This window comes from Cottoperca gobio, chromosome 4, assembly GCF_900634415.1.
Source record: "Cottoperca gobio chromosome 4, fCotGob3.1, whole genome shotgun sequence".
In the NCBI taxonomy this organism is placed as follows: Eukaryota; Metazoa; Chordata; class Actinopteri; order Perciformes; family Bovichtidae; genus Cottoperca; species Cottoperca gobio.
Genome location: NC_041358.1, coordinates 10535920 through 10555984, shown reverse-complemented (window position 1 = coordinate 10555984; position 20065 = coordinate 10535920). Strand labels below are relative to the sequence as shown.

General features: G+C 40.2%; 1 protein-coding gene across 1 annotated transcript in view; it reads right to left on the bottom strand.

Moving 5' to 3' along the window:
- The window catches only part of fnbp1l (formin binding protein 1-like), a 43908-nt gene extending 24018 nt beyond the window's left edge, over window positions 1-19890 (bottom strand). Inside the window, 1 exon segment of the mRNA XM_029430360.1 lies at window positions 19706-19890. Within this exon segment, the coding sequence (XP_029286220.1) occupies window positions 19706-19729 (24 nt within the window). The 5' untranslated portion in view covers window positions 19730-19890.
- Between the last annotated feature and the right edge of the window lie 175 nt (window positions 19891-20065).

Here is a 20065-nt window from a genome sequence, read left to right as displayed (position 1 = left end):
TCTATAGCTAAAGTTATTGTGTTAAGAGCAGCAGCCACATATCTGTTGGGCTTTCATTTTGGCTAGGATAATTACACAATACAATTTGTATGCCTAATTGGAGACATGCCACCGTGACCGGTGAACAATAATATTTGTTTGCTTCCCAGATTCAAACCCTAAAATGGGTCACAGTTCTACTTCCGCTGCGTTTCTCGCTGACAAAGCCACTGATCTGCTTTAATGAGCTTCGATCTCAGGGTGAGAGAATAAATTAGTCATTTAGCTCCCAGAGGAGGAGAGCTCAAGACATGCTGTGTGAAGATCCCACAGTCTTCTGTACACCCTGATAACCAATCAGATGGCTAGACAGCCCCTCCCCAGCCAATCAGAGACCCAGATGGCCTGTGTGTGTGCATTCCATGGGAAAAGGCAGGTTAATTAGCATAGAAAATGCTGCTAGGACAAAAGACTAATTACACACTGTTGCATTCCAGAGCGCACACGCACACGCACACGCACACGCACACACACACACACGGCAGAGATTGGGTGGGAAATGTCAACTTGTCTGAAACACTGGCATCACTCTGAAAACCCCCGGGCTCTGTCTGCACTGCGTGTGTTTGCTGTGTCTATCTGTGTTCATCTTCCTCAAAAAACAACCAGAACAAGAAGGTCTCTTCCAGGAATGAGATGGGGGCGGAGGAGACAGTGTTTGTGTGTGTGTGTGAGGGAGGAGAAGAGTGGCATTTTCAGAGGGGAGGTAAGAAAAACAAGAGGAAAGTAAGAAGAAAATTGGGCAAGAGAACCGGTCTGCATCTGTTTGTGATAAACATTATTTTGGTCTGAGTCTGCAAATGTGAAATAACAATCTAAAAGTATTTTAGTATTACAATGTTTAAGTAAAATTTCAAAAGATCACAGTCTATAAACTATTTAGATCATTCTGATAAATTTGACTGTATCAGTGTTATTATTAGAAATGGCCTTTTCACATAGATGCAATAACAGGTAGTTCAAGAGACTAAAGTTGATCATTTTGTTCATGTTAGCTGATATCAAGCTGGTGGTGGGTGATATGGATAAAAAGCTGTCACGTACATTCATTTTAAATATCGAAATATATCGGGAAATGAAAAAATTCTGGAAAATCAATAAAGAAAATGTTGAAAACATAAGGCGGGAATGTTTGTATTTCACTTGTCCAAAGATTGTAATACATGACGGATCAAAGTACTGCTGATTGATTTGCCACATTGCCTACAGTATAAACGGTAAGGGGAAGAAAGAAAAGTCAATGCTGTGTACATGTACACTCTTTTAACCCCGATGAACTATAAACCTTTGTGCCATTTATATACAAACTACACTCTCATTTTTACATAGATTATAACTGTATATTTGGAGGTTTTGGATTGTTGGTTGGACACAACAAAAGTTGACATGCAACTATTTGAACTGTGAGTAGAAGCCAAAGCACCAGGAGGTAAGCACACATAGTTCTTACCGGTGTATATTACAGACAAACGCATGCCTTGCTGTTCCCTCGCTGAGCGCATCTGGATTTGAATAGATTTGGATTTGTTGCTAAAAAAGGTTATTGTGTTGAAAAGTCTACAATTTCCATCTATGGGCAAAACAGACAGGCGCACTGGCACACAGTTGACTTCACCTCCCTCACTGCTCTGCAGGCAGGAGGAACAGCCAGCTCCTTGAACCGCTTCACAAACTTTCTGTTTAAGGAGGTTTTAGCTTTAAGATTAGCCCACTGTATGTTGATCACGGATTCCTCAGAGAGCTTTCAGTAGAACGCCCTCCTATCCCATTAGCCTAATTCTGTGTGTTGGGAGGTTTGATAAATGATTAAATGTATAAGCACTGGCAGCTTCCTTCATTTTAGTTCCCTGGTGTAAAACCCACAAATAAGCAGCTAAAATGTACAAATATAACTTTAGACCTACTTCTAACCATCTTCTTTTACTCTAGTGGCTAGTTCACAATAAAAGCCAAGAACATTTATATTTGCTGGAAGGCTTTTGCTGTGGAAAGCTTACAGTTTGTTTGATTCCTCTTCTTTTTTTACACATAAAGCACCCAGTACCAGAGGAAATATGTGATTCATAGTTGTTCAAATTATAGATACTTTTAGGGAATTAAAAATGATTCAGAGAGTGAGTCTCACGGATCACAGTCAGCTCTGAGTCAGTGCACTGCTTCCCTTCTGTGACTCCATGTTTGGCTCCATCCACATTCATCAGAGCATTGGTTGTGTTTACAATGCCGGGGTACAGCAATGGACTCAACTATGTTTCCTGTGAAGCGTCAAATCAGGCAATGCATTTGTTTACATCATTTCAAAAGGGTCAGTTGAGGCGAATAAAAGGGTGTTTCTTCCTCTTATGCAACAGCTGCATTGTCCATGTTCAGCTGGATGATTACACCAAACAGAGTGCACTGCTTTACACCTCGCTAACAGCTTGTGCAGATGTTACAGAGGAAACTCAGGTCTCAGTCACAGATACGTTGTATCAGCACAAAGTCACAGCTCAGAAACTGTATCAGAACTGAAAATCGTGTGTTACTGTAATCTCTCCACTGGAATGTGTGCTTTCAATTTCTAAAATGGGGGGGGGGGGGACACCAGTCAAACTCCCAGGAGGCGATTTAACAGGAACCTGTGTTCATTGTGGCAAACGCAGCTCGGGAGAATACATCAAAAAACACCAACTCTTTCCTAAAACCCAAAAGGAACGAAGAGGGGAAAAAACATTGCAACTCCTAATAAATACCTTAAACACAGACTGTTCAACACTGAAACTGATTGGCAACTGGAAAGTTGTACCAGATGTTGGCTGAAAATGTCAACAATGGTCAACTTTATGTTTCCCCTTTTTTAACTGCACTGAAATAGAGACGGCAAACATGCTAGCAACAGAGCTGGAGGTCCCTCTTCTGGTCTGTATCATTGAAAGTAATAATGTATGCCAGTAATGCAATAAGTCAACTAATTACTATGTTGATTTGAAAAAAAGAAAACTGTTCAATAGCAAAGTAACTGATATATAGTTTTAAAGTCTTTATCAAGCAGAAATGGCACGCTCTACTTTTAACTTCTTAAATTTGCTGCTTTTTTTCAGATTTTCTAATCACTTCAAACTGAATATGTTTGTGTTTTAGTCTGTTGGTCAAACTCGCAATGCAGAATACATTACCTTGATTGTTAAAGGAAATTTATCACTATTTATGGACATTTTTTAGACCAAACTATTAATTGGGAAAGAACCCTTTTAAAAAAAACTATTTGCAACAATCGTTGCATTTACAAGTTTCTTGGATGGAACACCAGTTTCAACAAATTATTTCTGGCTGTGGTGCAATTTTCTGTAGCTAGTGGGCCATCTTTGAATGAACACAGACAAAACACATCAGGAGGTGTCTGTGTCCGAGTCGGAGACGGGTCACTCAAACATTAACCCAACCCTGCCACAGTGGGACTCTGTTCCACTAAATCATCACTACAGTGGGCCGATTATCTCTGTAAGAGTCATGCAGCGAAGTTTGCCAAGTTGCATTTCTGTGCTCATGGACTTATATTTAGTCAATTATATGGACGGTGTTGGTTCACGTTTCAAGTGATACATGACAAGAAAAGTGTCACTTTAAAAAGGAGTTCTCCTACAACACAGCCTTAAATCTGTGACATGAAAAAAGTCAGAAGTGAGTCAACGTATAACAAGCTTTTTGCTGACTGTAGAAAGAATGGCACCTGGTTAACAAGAAGAGAGGGGGGAGCATTCAAAGAGACACACAGGTCACATGTGTGTGTCATGTGTTGATAGTAAAAATGGATGACACTGACTCAATCATCTGACCTCCTTAACCACAATAAAAACTGTTACTGCAGCACAGTTATGCACACACTGTCTCTATCTCTCAGTCATACAAAAAAACAATAGATGTGTATTATATATGTGTAGGCCAATGTGCTTCATAATGTTCAAAGACAACAATACCTGCTAACGACCATAATCTTGCTTCAACTACAAAACACCTTTTCTCTTCAGCCCTTCAACATCTTTTTGAAATTATCATCGAAAGAAAAATGAGATCATTTTGCTTGGATTTCTAGCACGTCATGGCGGTATTAAACTAGTAAAGAATAAAGAAATACATGACAGTGTGGACATGTTGTAGCTGTAACTGTGACATACCCAGTAAGATCCTAGCTAGATGGACTCATTTGAGACTTCATTTTTATGTCCATTTGAGATGGAGACCAACTTTGCTTAATAAACTTCAAAACAACAATTACCCAAAACTAGAGCACTATGAACACAATAGTTTAAGTGTCTTAAGGGCAGGACACCCCATTAGGCCAGGGTTGCAAAAAAGGGACAAATCATGCAGCCAGGTGTTTCAAAGCGAACACAATGTAGACAATTCAGGAAGCTCTCTAGTAGATTGTGTTTCGTAACAGTTGGACGACAACTGTTGCCCTGGAAACACAAAGATTGTACTTTTGAAAAGTCCTGGTTTATAGCTTGTAAGTGCCACAAAAAGTTGGAGACGAGGCACATTTCCATTGCTGTAAATTGTAAAAATCAACACAAATAATATCTTTGTTGGAGTGAGAGTTGCCTGTAAAGTGCTGTTGACCTTCCATCCAGTTTGCATTGTACACTGGAAATTGCTCACAAAAATAGCCGTGTTTATTCCAATAGAGATGAACTGAAAATAGCGAAAATCTCTTGCAGTGTGTTGTTCCCAAGAGGCAACATTTAACAATGCTAAAGACATTATGGCCTTTCGTCGGGGTAACTAAGCATGAAAATCGTGTTAAGTCTTTGAAGGATTTGAACTGATGAGACAATCCTAATCCACTGACACCCATTCCCAAATCCAAGGGTTTGACTCAAATCCACCCACACACACACACACACACACACACACACACACACACACACACACAACACACACACACACACACACACACACACAGCTAGCTAGTCAGGTTTCATAGCAACCTGATCCCCCACTATTGTCTCGCTCTGCTGCTGTTTTCACACACCCTGACAGACTGGTTAGGCAGGAGGGAGAGAGACACATGATTGGATATCTAGAAATACATGTACTTAATCCAGATATGATCATGTCTAAGCAAGCCCAAGATACAAGCTATTTTCAACACTTAACCATGTTGACAACACATGCTTGCTCCATGACTCCTTCTCCTCCTCCATCTCTTTCTTTCAAACAGTCTCAACCAACAAATCCACCAACTGAAATGCCAATGTCTGTCCACATCCAAAGATCAAAGATCAAAGAGTATCCCGGCAGTCAGCCTAGTCCTCTAACCTTGATTTGCAAGTCAGTGAAATGTGAGAGCTGCAAGTCCTCTGAAGTTTTGCCCACATTTTAGCTGGAAAAATATCATCATACTGCCTTGTTCAATGGTAGACAATAAAGCTAAATGTTTTAATTCACAGGGCAAACAGAGGAAACAGTGCCAAGAGTGAACCCAACTGTTGTCTAGTCATCAACGTCTAAGTGAACCAGGGATAGGATCATTTCTAGAAATCAGGAATTAATCAAAAATGAACAAGAGCTGGAACAGTTGATAAATCCTTTAAGTCGATCAACATAACATTAATTGCCAACATTTATGATAAATGATTATTCATTTTTTAAAGCCACAAATTCTCTGGGTTCAGCTTCTCAGATGTACATTTTTGCTTGTTTGCCTTTATTTCTCTTATTGATTTCTATGTTGATAGCCTAAATTAAATATATTTAGATATAGATCAAACAATGAATTGACTGGGGGGGGAACATTTCTCAATAATTATTAGCTAAGATTTGTGAGCACAAAATGTCTCAAACATTAATTGCTCACATGATTAGGAAAGAGGATCAGTACTGTGTTTCAAATGACTGCAGTTATCTCAGTTATAAAAAGCACCCACATACATTTCTCTGCTTTATTTGTAGATGTCAGACAGTGACTTTGATCAGAGCCCATTAGCTCATCTCAGCCCGAGTCTGATCCTCCTTGTCTCAACACAGATCTTGACCGGGGTCAACCCTCTGACACTGAAGGTCAACTAGCGGATTTCCTGGGTCACCATCTGATCTGAAAGGATGAAACCCTGTTCTTTTGGACAACATTTTGAGAGCTCTTTTTGTAAAATAATCTTCTGACAAGGATTATTTATTGTTTTAGGACAACATGTCGCAACATTGTCACGTTTGAAAAGCGTCATTCATGCACAGTGTTGTCGTTTTGCAAGTGCTCGGTTGGCCCGAGTGTATGTAGCTGCTCTTCTTCCAAAACTAACCCAACAATGTTACATACACACTCATAAGATAAAAGGCAGTCACATTGTCCCAATAATAAAATTCTTAAATTAAGCATAATAATACCCTACCAGGTATCAATAATCCATAGTATATTTTCTCATGTTTCATTAAGGAGGTCTGCTGTAAAAGACACTGTGAAACTCTGCTGTTTGGGATTTCTCCAGCCGGACAGTTTTGAGACATTATTGCAAAACTTCAAACAAATAATGGCAACAGCCAGTCTCACTCCAGCTCATAGACGAGGAACGAGGCTAAACAGTTACAGTACCTGTATAGGTTTTCACATTAAGTCAACATCAACCATGACACAACTATTTGCCTGCAGCTTTGTGTTTAAAAAACGCAGGGCGGACGCAGTCAGCTGTTGAAACGCTGAGGCCAGTGATGGATGTTTTATGGTAGCTCCAGGTTAGCTCAGAGCATCAGAAAGAGCTTCAGCCATACAACAACAGAACAACACACATCCATCAGCAGAATGGTTTTACTGAAGCATTTTGTTAACTGTTTTGATGCGTTTATTTATTGTTTGAACCGATAAGAGTATCTATAAAGTACCAGACAAATAATCCTAGCTGTATCGATCAAATCCTGCCGATATCCATCCCTACTAAAGACGATAGCAAGAAGGTTACATGTGGGGTGAGAGCTTGAATTTGACTTAGTTGGAAGCCAGAATTAGAACCAGACAAAAATATAGACAGCGGGGGGAAACACCGTGTAGAACCGGCACATTTTCACAGTTTACTCGTTGAACCAAACCAGAGTTGGTGATTGCTGAAACAGTGAAAAAGACTAGCCAAGACTTTTTTGTTGAGTTTTATTTTAGTTCTGTTGAGTTTGGGGGGGGGGGGGGGTTCAGCACAATCAGTTTCTGTGGTTGTCCACAGTATTAAGCACAGCGTTTCCTGTGTGTCCAATATGAAAGAGCAGGATGTGATGATTACGGTATCTGTTCAACAATCCAGTGAGCTGTGTCATCAGACCATATGTGCATGCCTGTGTACACACACACACACACACACACACACACACACACACACACAAACAGCTCATTCATCTAAAAAAAAAAAAGCCACAGGATCCCCGATTTATCTTACCGCTGACTCAAGTGCCCTAATCATAGTCGAGGTTTGGCATGAGGCTCCCAGCTGTGTGTGAGTGTGTGTGTTGACCATGACAGCTCTTCACTGTGTTCATGCTGGTTAGTGCGGTTGACTAAAGGCTATGACACTTGGTTTGGGTGCTGACAGCTGGCACTATTTTTAGGCAATGAACACATCACGTCAGTGTTAGTCCATTCAGCACTAACAATCACAAATCTGTAATTTATGTGAGGAAAAAAAACATTTACTTGCAGCTTGTTACTTGTGACTAGCACAGCAACAGTCAGGGGCACAACTAATTAATTGAAATATGTAAAGTGACTTTGTTACACATACCTCTGCCTCAGTCCACGAGGCCCCAGCCGAGATGTGCTGGTTAAAAGGAATAATTCGACATTTTGGGAAATATGCTTATTTGCCAAGAGTTAGAGGAGACCTCTTTCCACTAAATATTAAACTACATCATGTTAGCTTAGCTTGGCATAAACACTGGAAACAGAGGGAAACAGCTACATATCTAAACATACTTGATATAATGTGTTAATTTTGGAGTTTTAGAGGTGCTGGTAGGCAGGCAAGCGGTTTCTCCCTGTACCTAGTCTTTATGCTAAGCTAAGCTAACCAGCTGCTGGCTTTAGCTTCATATTTAACCAACATGTAGGAGAGTTGTATCAATCTTCTCATCTAACTCTCAGCAAGATGGCGAATAAGTATATTTCCCAAATGTCAAACTATACCTTTTACATTATAGTTAAAACACTCTAAGATGTAGAACATTTTCAATAGATGGCCAATTGCCCTTTAAATCTTGTTTTAAATCGTTGTGTTGATTGGAAAAGTTCTATCAAAAGTGTCCCTGTATCCCTACAGAATGGAACAGAATATTCCCTACAATGTTCCCTTATATCCAGCGGAAAGTCCCTAGAAATAGCTTGCTATAACTAAAAAAAACTTCCTGCATTCAGTGGAAACATCTCTTCAGATAAGTCTTTACCACAGTATAAATAAGCATGTAGATTCAGAGAAATGCCCTTTTACTTCCTGCAGGGAGTAACTGAGCATGGCTGACCTTATCATGTGACATGCTGACAGAGACGGTTGTGCACGGTTTGATTTTTTCCCCTGTTGTCTGCATGTTCAAAAGCAGAGAACACATACTGGCCAGCACAGTGTACTTTGCTGTGAAGAGTACCATGTGGATTAACCATTACCTCCATATCATATGACTAATATAAGATAGGAGCTCAGAACTTGGGTGTAGTACAACTACTACTGCTGCGGCTGTCATCCACCGAACTACTGTAGTTACACATCGTTTGAGCCAGGACAGTCTGGGACTGGGTTAAAAACATTCTGGGGGCCACTGCTCCATCCACCCAGTGAACAATACTGTTAAAATGTCTAATTAAAATTAGACATGTTCTAGCTAGTGCTACTACCTTAACTAGCATTGTTATCAGTTACTGCTGCTTCAACAGTTTTGCAGCCCCATTGACTGCATCAAATATTAACGTAGGTCTCCGTGACGTCACCCACAGGGTTCTGAAGAGCTGCTATGAAGCTCAATGTGGTTGGCTCTGGCCGTTGCCATCTTGGCTAATCCAACTAGAATTACCACCTTGCGGTTATATGTCTTCAACAACTTTTTAAGTTGCAGTTTACATGTCCTCACTTCATATTTCTATCCTGAGACATTTATGTGAAATTGTCATAATTACTGTATGAATTATGTTATGGACAAAAACGTGTTATGTGAGGTTACAGTGACCATGAACCAAAAAAATCGAATCAGTGTCCTTGAGTCCAAGTAGACGTTTCTGTAAAATTACAAACGCATCAACAACACATCAAACACATGAATATCGCATTCACTAAGGATGGGACAGACGGACAGACGGACAACCTGAAAACATAATGTCTCACAAATGGGTAAGGAGGTGGCTCGTCAGTGGAGCCGAGGCAGGCCTGGGTGATGCAGCAGAGCAAAAAGCTAAAAATACTTGTGAATAACAATTTGTAAACATTAAGATGGTTAAAACGAACAATGCAAAGACGAGAACAACACAAAGTAGTGTTTGTTAAAGACTGCATTCAGAGACAATAGTGGGCCACAAAGTGGGTTTATACGAGTTCACAAGTAACCGTAGAAATCTGAATCCTGTTTGATACTATGATTGTCCTCTCATCGTGGAAAGTCTCTGCAATTTATAGTTGTCTGATTCAAGCATTGAAGCCAAAACTCAGTTGGTTAGTCAGGGGAAAAAGGACTCTGAAAATGTTTCCACCTTCCCAAAGAAAAGGATATCTTTTATTTACATAAAACACAAATATCTTTCAGAGAATCTTTTCTGATAAACAAGAGGCAAACCAGCTCAGAGTTGACTTGCAGCTCCTTTATTCTGCACTCTGACCACCTGACATATTATGGTCTGGGTTACCCGTGGTAACCAGGGGGTACACTGTATTTCATAGACAGGTTACCTAGGTTACCAGAAACCCTCCATGCTGAGCAGCTAGTGTGTGTGTGTGTGTGTGTGTGTGTGTGTGTGTGTGTGTGTGTGTGTGTAAATGAGCAGCACAGAGCAGTTTTATTGGGCTCTGAAACTTCCATCAGCCAAATAAACAGCCTGGGAAAACTCCTCTGGTGCAAGAATTAACATTGTTTCCTCGTATGCAAACAGGCTGTGTGTCGGACAGGGAGGAAGACGGATAATGGAAAGACAGGAGGCACGTGAGAGGAGAGAGGTGGTGGGGCTGTCCTAGTTATGCTTATCCCATGTACATATATACACCCTTTTTGCATGTCTGTATTTATGGTATGTGCATTGTGGTAAATTCCTACCAAAAACCAGTGTTTCCCATACATAGACTTATCAAACACAACAGCAGAAAAATGCACCACGAATACATTCTGCTGTCTGATAAGACAGCATTGTATAATTGCTTTTGTACACAATGCTGACTGCTATATATATCGGCATAAGGGGGTGGGGATTTACAAGAACCTTTTAGGGTTCCTGGAAGTCTATAGTCAAAAGACGAATAGTGGCCTTGAGGTCACGACCCCATGTGGGGTTGAAATGCAGCTGCAGTCACACGAAGAAATATAGGTTTAATTTATGTTTTTGAAGAGGGATGTTAGGGTCAAGCTGTACTCAAACTATTAGTCAACTGAATGCTGACTGGATAAACATTAAATGTATCAACAACAATTAAAACATTCATCGTGCTCTATAAAGCAAAAATGCCATACATTAGCTGGTTCCAGATGCCAGAGGATTTGCTGCTTTTGTCTTAGTTATACCTTTGTTAACTAATCATCTTTTGATTTTGACCTTTTGATCAAACAAAAATAAACACAAATTAAAGATGTCACACACGGGTAAACGGGATGGGCACTTTTCACAATGTTCTGCTTTTTTTATTGAGTTAACGAATAACCACATAAATGCAAATCTTTTGTACGGATTATTAATTAAAATTAATGCTCATTGCAGCTCTAAACTGCTAATGAGGACTGCAAGAAGTGATTGAAAGGTCCACAAAAAGTAGTAAGTGGGTAAGGGTTATGTTGTCGTAATTACCATTTCAAAGATCAACTGGTGAGGTCAAAAGAATTGTGAGACCTTATAGTGTCACAGGTAGGAAAGCAGGAAGAAACATTCACTATTTTGCCATTTAATTTAGCTTAACCACGAGGTTTCACATAATTATCCGAGTTATAAGGTTTTACTCTCACCACTATTAGTTTAACTCGAACAGAAACGTCATGTGGCCCCTGGTAGAACACTTCAAACGGCAGCTCCACATCACTAAAGTCTATTTAAGGGTCTGTGACATTAAACCATTTTAAAACACTTCTATTTTGGCCTGTGGGAAACCCTTATAAAAGTTTCACTGCTAAAGAATTCTGGCTGATCCCGAGGGAGCAGAGGCGGCTTTTGTTGAGGGGGGTGATGAAGAGAAGCAGGATGAAGAGTGTTGGTGTAAGGATGGAGAGGAAGGCAGAGGTGCAATTATCAACTCTACAATGGGATAAGGAAGAGCTAATGGTTTATTGTCACATGGCAAACACACTCCCATTGGTCGTTACTCAGAAGAGAACACACACACACACACACACACACACACACACACACACACACACACACACACACACACACACACACACACACACACACACACACACACACACACACACACACACACACACACACACACACACACACACACACACACACACACACACACACACACACACACACACACACACACCAAAAAAGGGTGCTTGATTCATTGATGCTTGATTTATTCTCCATGCGCTAACATTGGTAGCTAAGGGAAGTAGTGGTCCTGTAGAGACAGAGAACCAGTTCACTGAACATGGAACTGAACCAACAACCTGAGGACACTGCTGCACAATGAGAGCTTCGTCTTGACTAAGCTTCTTTATGTTACATCTCTGCAGGCTTCTTGTCACAGTCATTTTGTATCAGGTCTGTCCACAGATAGCAGATAGCATCAGTGCAGCCGAGGTGAGCAGGTTTGGCAGGCAGCTGATGTGTTTAGTACACAGCAACCAAAGGACATCAGCTGGAGGACATCGTGCTTCTGAACCACCAACTCAACAAGTTGTTGCAGGTTTACCACAGGGTCCACAGCCGTGACAAAAACGTTTGTCTCACTGCTGTTTTAGTCAATAGAAATTAACCCAGTGAGCAAAAATGATCATTTAACATATATGTTATACAATAGGAAGATGATGTACAGCTATTCAATGCAAAGTCATATAGGGCTAAAGCCAATGATTATTTTCATTGCCTCGTCTATAGAATGTGAGTTAAAACAATCAAAGTTTCCTAAAGCTCAATGTGGTGTCATCGAATTGCTTGTTTTCTCTAACAAACAGTCCAAAGCCCAAAGATATTAAATGTACTATCACGCAAGACAATCAGAAGTAGCAAATATTCACATGTGAAAAGCTGGTATTAGAGAATGTTTATTGAGATTATATAAGGTTTAAACTAGCATCCATTTTTTAAATGTAAATGCAATGTAAAATACCTACATAAAAAGACTCAGTTACAGATCGCATTGTGGCTGGATTCATTTTTATGCAATTCAAAATAAGAACGAGTTTCATCATATGAATAGACTGTATTATAATAATAATAATAATAATAATAATATATAGTACATTTGGGAAAAATCTACTTAGAAATTGTTGATCTCAATAAATCTTAAAATTGCCAAAATAAGTGCTGCGCATTAAATTACAGCATTACAAATAATGGCCTAAAACTACCAGAGATATTAAAGGGATACATAGATACCATAATGTAAGAACAGTATGGCAAAAAACTGCCCAACCCTCTTCCTATGTAAATGAATTTAAATATCTTTCAAACTACTGGGTGTCAGTTAATAAACAAGGCTAACAAAAGGGAATGCCATCCGTATAAATGCAGATTGACAGCAGACAGCCATCCAGCAGAGGCTTAGTGTAATGACTGGGTTGGAAATATAGGGAAAATTCACCAGAGAGATTCCAGACATCTTCCAATTTTCCACATGTCCTAAAGCCTGCATTTTTATCCGCTGGCTAATAAAGTAACTGACTAATAAACAGTTGACAGACAGACTGACTCCTGGAAGACAGCAAACAGTGGATGCAGCTGCAACTCTGACCAAAACCCTGCATCTAGACAAGTCATGAATCTGAGACGTGTGGAAGCGCTTCTGTCTCTGGTGATTCAGTTGTTTACTTCCTGGAAAGAAATTATAATAAACACTGATGTTGCAACATTAGATACAAATTGTAAATAACGATAATTTATCTTTACGACTGGTATGAGGAACACAATGAACCAAAAGTTCAAAATACACACGGAGTTAATCAGAGAGCTGCCACAAATCAAATATCTAAGAATAGGCCCGACTTCATTCACTCCCTTCCCAAAGCAGCTTCCGCCCAGAGTGCTTTGTGAAGTTTCATGACACCAAATTGAAAAGCTACCCTGCAGGTACAAAACTGAGGCCACGTAGTGACTGTAATCCTAGATTTTAAGAAACAAAAAAAGGCAGTATCAAACCGACAATAAGCCACAATTGTGATCAGGGTCACAAAGCCCGGTCAGATAACACGTGTTGACCCATTTACACTGACAGCAAACAGGTTCATCCAGGGTCACTGCATTGGTCTGACAGGCGCACAGGTGTGATGGTGTCTGAATCCAAGAGGAGCTTGACTGCCAAACAGCTGGCTGGGTGGATACAGCTGTGACTGCATCCAGAGGGAGGACAAGGGAGCAATGGGAGGATGAGAGGAAGGAAGAGATGGGGGGGGGGGGCAGTGGGGACAGATTCTGTTTTTAAAAAAAAAAAAAGAGGAAGAAGGCAGCAGCTCTGTGTTTGTGAGTGCGTGTCAGTCCCACATAATTAAATAATTTGATTCAGAAGACTATCATTTCCTCCTTTTGGTATTTAATTGCCTCATTTGTCAAAATCCGTGATATTGCCCACACGATTTAAACTCTTAAATGTATGGCTCTCACATTACGTAGAAACATTTCAAAGATTACACCTGGACTAGAGGGTACGCCCAAACAAAATTATAGATTTATTACTAATTGAGTGTCATTTCTAACAGCTGCAACCGAGCTCACATGAGAGTGAGGGAGACACAGTCTGTAGCTGCCCACATAGTCCTGGAAAGTGTGTTTGGGCGTTCAGAACAAAAACAGCCCTGCGTTAAAATACTGCGTTGGTGACGGGGCGTGTTGCTTCAGGTACCAGTGTGACAATGAAACACTGCACAGTAGTATGGGAGGATTTTCTACAATTTTGGTAAGTTAGCATGGCTGCAATCATTTCATTTATGAAAGGTAAACGGTTCAAATACACGATACAAAGTCATCTACCAGGAAGGTAAAAGTTAGAAAAAAGATAAATCAGAAAAACCTAATTCACACTTCAAACACATGCATTGTGTTATTAAATGTATCATTGTGTGAAATCTATTGAGGCATGCCAAATCATCATTATCACATTTCAGTCATTAAATATGTATTAAATACAATACATTAAATGAAAATAGATACACTTGCTTCAACCAAATTCAGTCGGGAGAAAAAGGAAAAAAAGTACAAAAAGGTAAGTTGGTAGTCCCTGCTGCCATTTTGCAACTATGTGGATCTGTTTACACACTGTACACTCATTTAGCTCTACTCTGACTGACAGCCCATTCATTCTTGGTGTATCCTGTTACTATGTGCTGTCGCAGTAGCCAATTATCTACCGTGATCATTACATTAAGGTTTCATCTAATACATTATTTGTGTGTAAACTCTACGTGTCCCTGCATGGCCCTTCATCCGTTCACCTCCTCCCACCATATGAAAATATCTCCCTTCTCTCCCGTCATTAAACGTCCTCCATCCCTTCCACATTATGGGCTTCATTCTCCCATCCTTCTCTCACACCTTCATCCTCCCTTTCCATCCACACATTCATCTTCTCCCTGTCTCCTTGAGATGTGTGTTGTTAGCATAAAGTTGTTAATTAAGACATCCACCCTCACACACAACGTAATGTGGGCTTCAACAATCATTGTCCCACATCCAGGAATGAAAAACAACATGTTCTCCTACTCACACTTACAAAAACCCCCCCGGCCTGCACATAACACACAATGTGTTGAAAAGCTTGGCTCGACTGGATATAACAGCTTGTCGTGTCCAGGCCAGTGCCCTCAGCTTCAACACGACTTCATTCACACCCGCTGTGACCTGCGAAGAACCAGACCACTGCCCTACTAAACAACAGGAACCCTCTCACCACAGCCTCAATAAGATACGATAAGAAGCCAAGTAGAGCTAACCCTTTCATGCTCTCAAGTCAAGGATATAGAGCTGCAAATCATCATTTATATTATTGAGTATTCAAAACAAATTAATGGTAGGGACACCGGGTCAGCTGCCTGTACACATCAGAACAAAACTGGTAACAGCATCAACAGGAAAGTAGGGCTGTAACTAACGATTATTTTATTATTTTATTAATCAGCTAATTAATCATATTAATATAACTATAATTATTTTTGGGATTAATTTTTTGGTCTATAAAATGTCCAATGTCCAGCCTCTCAAAGACCAAGGTGACATCTTTAAATGCCTTCGATAGATATTCAGTTTAATATGATATAAAACAGAAACAATCTCCATATTTGAGAGGCTTTCAGATCCAACACCAAAGAGTATAACCTCGCCAATACTAAAGAATGAACTTCCATGCTCTAATCGCTTAACTGATTAGTATTTCAAATGTCACAAAATGTCAATTTACAGAGCTCAAGGGGACATTGTTAACTTGCTTGTTTTGTCTGACCAACTGCATTTACAGTAATACAAGACTGAGAAAATCAACACATTGTCACATTAGACAATCTGAAACCATTGAATGTTTGACATTCTTGCAGGATAAATTACTTAAACTAGTAATCGATTATTCTAATTGTTGTCAATGCATTTTCAGTTGATCGACTAATCAATTAAATCACATGGTATACGCACTACAAAGGGTTGATAGTGATACCCCTTCAAAAAGGACCCAGTCTAACACACATGAAAATTCTGTTGATATTTAAGAATCTACTTTTGCATCGCCAACAAAAACACAGCTGCAAATGTCTCCTTAATATTCAATATGTTGCCCAATCCTGCAAATCTGAAATGATAGTCCAATAAAGCAGCAGAGATGCTACCCTACGGTCCGTGAAACACTGATATACTGTAGGCTAAGATTGTATATATATACACACACACACACATCTATAAATATATCAAACAGGAGTGGGGATATATTGAGAACCCTTGTCTGAGTCCGGTGGCCACCTGATGCCAAGAATATAAACAATCCTCTTGCTCCAAGTATCAAATGATTCACACATAACCCCGCTGCACTGCTCTCCAACAACACTCTCCCATAAGACACCTGAGGGAACACAGTAATAAGCCTCTTTTTTTATTATTTTTTTACACACAACACATAAAGGAAAGAAAAGCAAACTCTTGCGACCCCTTCATCTGCAAGAGGGTAAAAACATGCTCACTGCTCTGAAACAGAGATTCCACAATTGGTGTGAAGTCTCCTCTCAAGTTAACAGCTGACAGACAGACTGGACTTCAAAGTAAAATCAAGACTCCAGCCAGCCGTATAAAGCCTGTCCTCTGTCCTCTACCTTTCCATCCTCTATCCTCTTATCCTTGTCTTTGAGTTTGGCCGATCAGTAGAGACGACTGCCCGTCAGCCTCTTGTCCTTCAGTCAGACTTGGCCGCTCCACTCTGCTGGCCTCCGGCTCACCTCAACCAGACTGACCAGAGCACAGCGTGGCAGCATCCTGGCACTAAGCGCACACACAGAACGCAAACAGAGCTTTGATTCAGACCAACACTTCCTACTTTATATGTGTGTGTCTCGAAGGGCAGGAAGCCAGCGCGGTAATAGGATGTTCCTTGCATGCTTTGTAATGTCTCAAAGGCCTGGGTTAGAGCCAGAACGCAGGGCAAAAGCAAAAGCTCCAAGCTTCATTGAACATACTAATGTTGCCTTGAGTGCGAGATGCTTTTTATTCATATAATGCCGTTTGTAAAAACCTTAAATGATTAGTCCATTGGTTTACAATGTAGTGGTTGTGACGCACCTTGAGACATCGTCACGAGAAAGATCTGAGGGCTCACAAAATGCTCAAAAGGGTAGGAAAGAAGAAATAAAATATATTTCTGCTACTCAAAACTCTATTCATTTTGTTAGACTTTCCTCTAACCTTCCACCTGCCTCTCAAAAGTATTGAAATAAAACAGAAAAAAAACTTTACTTGGCTTGGTTTTAACGAGTCAAATCAGTGGATTAGTCAATTAACAGAAAATCTAAAATGCCAAAAATGTTGCTGCTTCTTTATCTTATTTGACCGTTTAAAAAATGTTTTTGAGTTTTTGACTGTAGGTCAAATAAAACAAGCAACCTGAAGACATTCAAATTGATGATGGCTAACTCCATGCAGCCATCATATTCATATGCGGCAACCAATTACCTAAATCCTCATATTAATGGTAATTGGCCAACAACTGTAATCTCTGCTTTTGGACAGACAATCATGTTTCATTTGAGATCAGACAGTATAATGTCTGACATTAGATAGTCAGTGATCTGTAAAACGCAACAGCCAGTCAACAGTTTTACATCCCACTGTGCGGACAATAATCTGTAATCTGACATCAGGCAGCCAATCATGTGTAATCTGACATCAACCAGCCAACACATTAATCTCATTAGTGGATTGAGGGGATTATGACGGCCCGTCAACAAGCGTCCCCACTCGGCAGATCATAGTGTGTTTTGCTGCAGCACTGCGAAAAGACGATGCAGAGATGCAATGAAACAGGTTTGATGAGAGATTTAAGGAATCTATAGTAACACTTTTTGTATCTTTCTTTTACTAAAGTCATTCCTTGGATTTATTTCATTGGGACTTCAGAGGGTGGATTTGCTACATTAGTTTAGAACATTTTAAAATCTTGCTTTTGAATTTGAATCCAAATGTGGTCATTTGTATTTCTACCAAAACTGTTAAAACTTGGTTAGTTTTCTTGTTGAATTGAATTTCTTCTGCCATGGTTTATTTCCGTTTGTCCTAAAGTATTTTAAGAAGTGATAGGGAGCTTTACAAATAAAGAAGATTTTGACATTGCTTGTAATGGCCATTTTAACAGTTTCTTGTTATTACCACAAAAGTGTTATCTAATCTATTTTCTGATAAAGACATTGGCTGAAACCACCTTCAACTCTTTAGAAACAAAAATCAAAAATATTTTAATCTGTCTAATGTCTAACTTGGAACAAAAACTGACACAGCTCGTTATATTTAATACATACTTTATCCGCTGGAAAAAAACGTCAGGAAAAAAGAAAGAAAAACTGAATGGAAAGATTCAAAAATAAAAACACACTAAAAATCCTGACAAATCACATCTGTCTCCATGTGCACAATATTTCACAATCCTTTTGAATCCCGGACAAGCAAACAGTTATCTCTTTGTCTGTAGCAGCATGGTCATGTTACGTTTGAGGGCTGAGCAAACAAAAAATTAGCTTATATTAAACTGCAGATAATAACCACTGAGGTCAGCTGGAGGAGTATCATCTCAGGGAGGATGAAGAACCCCCTCCTTTGTACACACTTACACGTGCGCGCGCACACACACACACACACACACACACACACACACACACACACACACACACACAGAGGATGCTGCTGGTTGCCTCTCTGGTTGCAACAGCTTGTGATAGCCAACACCCCAACAAAAAAAACAATGTCAGCTTTGACTCTTATTTAAACAAATATTCAATAAATTAACTCCAAGCTGCAACAAACAAATTAAACCACATCATAATATCTTATTTGAGACAAGGGACTGGTGTAAATGGACATATTCCCTCGCGCTACTGTACTTGGCAAAGAGCAGCAGCAGCTCATGATTGAGTGATAAAGTAATAAAATATAATATATGACTGACTTGTATGTGGCTACTCTTTGAGTTATAAAAGATAGAAAGACAGGGCAGACGGTGGGAGGTGAGTAATTCATGATTCATGAGCCACTTATGAATCAAATGGAAGTTAAGACAAAAGATGGGTAACCGGCCACAAAGAGCCATGTAATGACACTGTCAGCTAAACCAGCGGCTGTGAAGTTAAGGTTCATTGTAGGTAAACCGAGCAGGACGAAGGGCTCTACCGGGATTCTGCTACCGGGAATCCCTGCCAGCTTCTCCTTGAAACTGGGTGTGACACCCAAAAAAAAACTCAAGATACAACTTCGTAACTTCACAATAAAACAAAAACATAAATGCAGCAGCTCAGATACTATTTAAGTGGATAAGTAGCCGGGCGGAGAAGGCAGCGTGACCCCCGCCCCGGCTGCCGTGCCCGTGTGTCTGCAGTCTTGCCTATTGTTCCGCCGCTGTCACAGCCGTTAAGGTGCACCGCGGATTAGCTTTAGCTTTTAGCCTTGCCGGCTAACAGCACAGCCGGCCAGCTAGCGTCAACGTTAGCCACTCGCCTTTTCACACAAAGCTAAAAGGTAACACGGCACCTTTCTTCCACTCGGTTTCCCAACAGTCGGTGTGTTGGTCGGGCCGAAACACACCGCAAACAAGCCAAACACTTCGTCAGAAACACAGTTTAAAGAGTTTAAATATACCCAGAGTTCCGTTCCCCAACTCATCGCGGATTCCTCCTTCTGAGTTCTCCCGTATTGGACGCTGAATTCCCCGCTCAGACTCTCCTAAACTGCCGCTGGGACTCCGGTTCTGCTGACTGACTGTCTGCAGACAAACACACTCCTCCTCCTCCTCCTCCTTCTCCTGCTGCTCTCTATCCAACTGAATCAGCAGGGCCGCACAAACCAGGGGCCCTGGACCATACATATGGTTATTGCTATTGGTCAGTCAAAAGGTTTTAACCCTTAAAAAGACCAACAAATAAATCAAATAGAGCAAAATATATGAGCTTGTGCAACAATTCATAGTGTGTATATTTAGATAATTCATAGTGTGTAGGT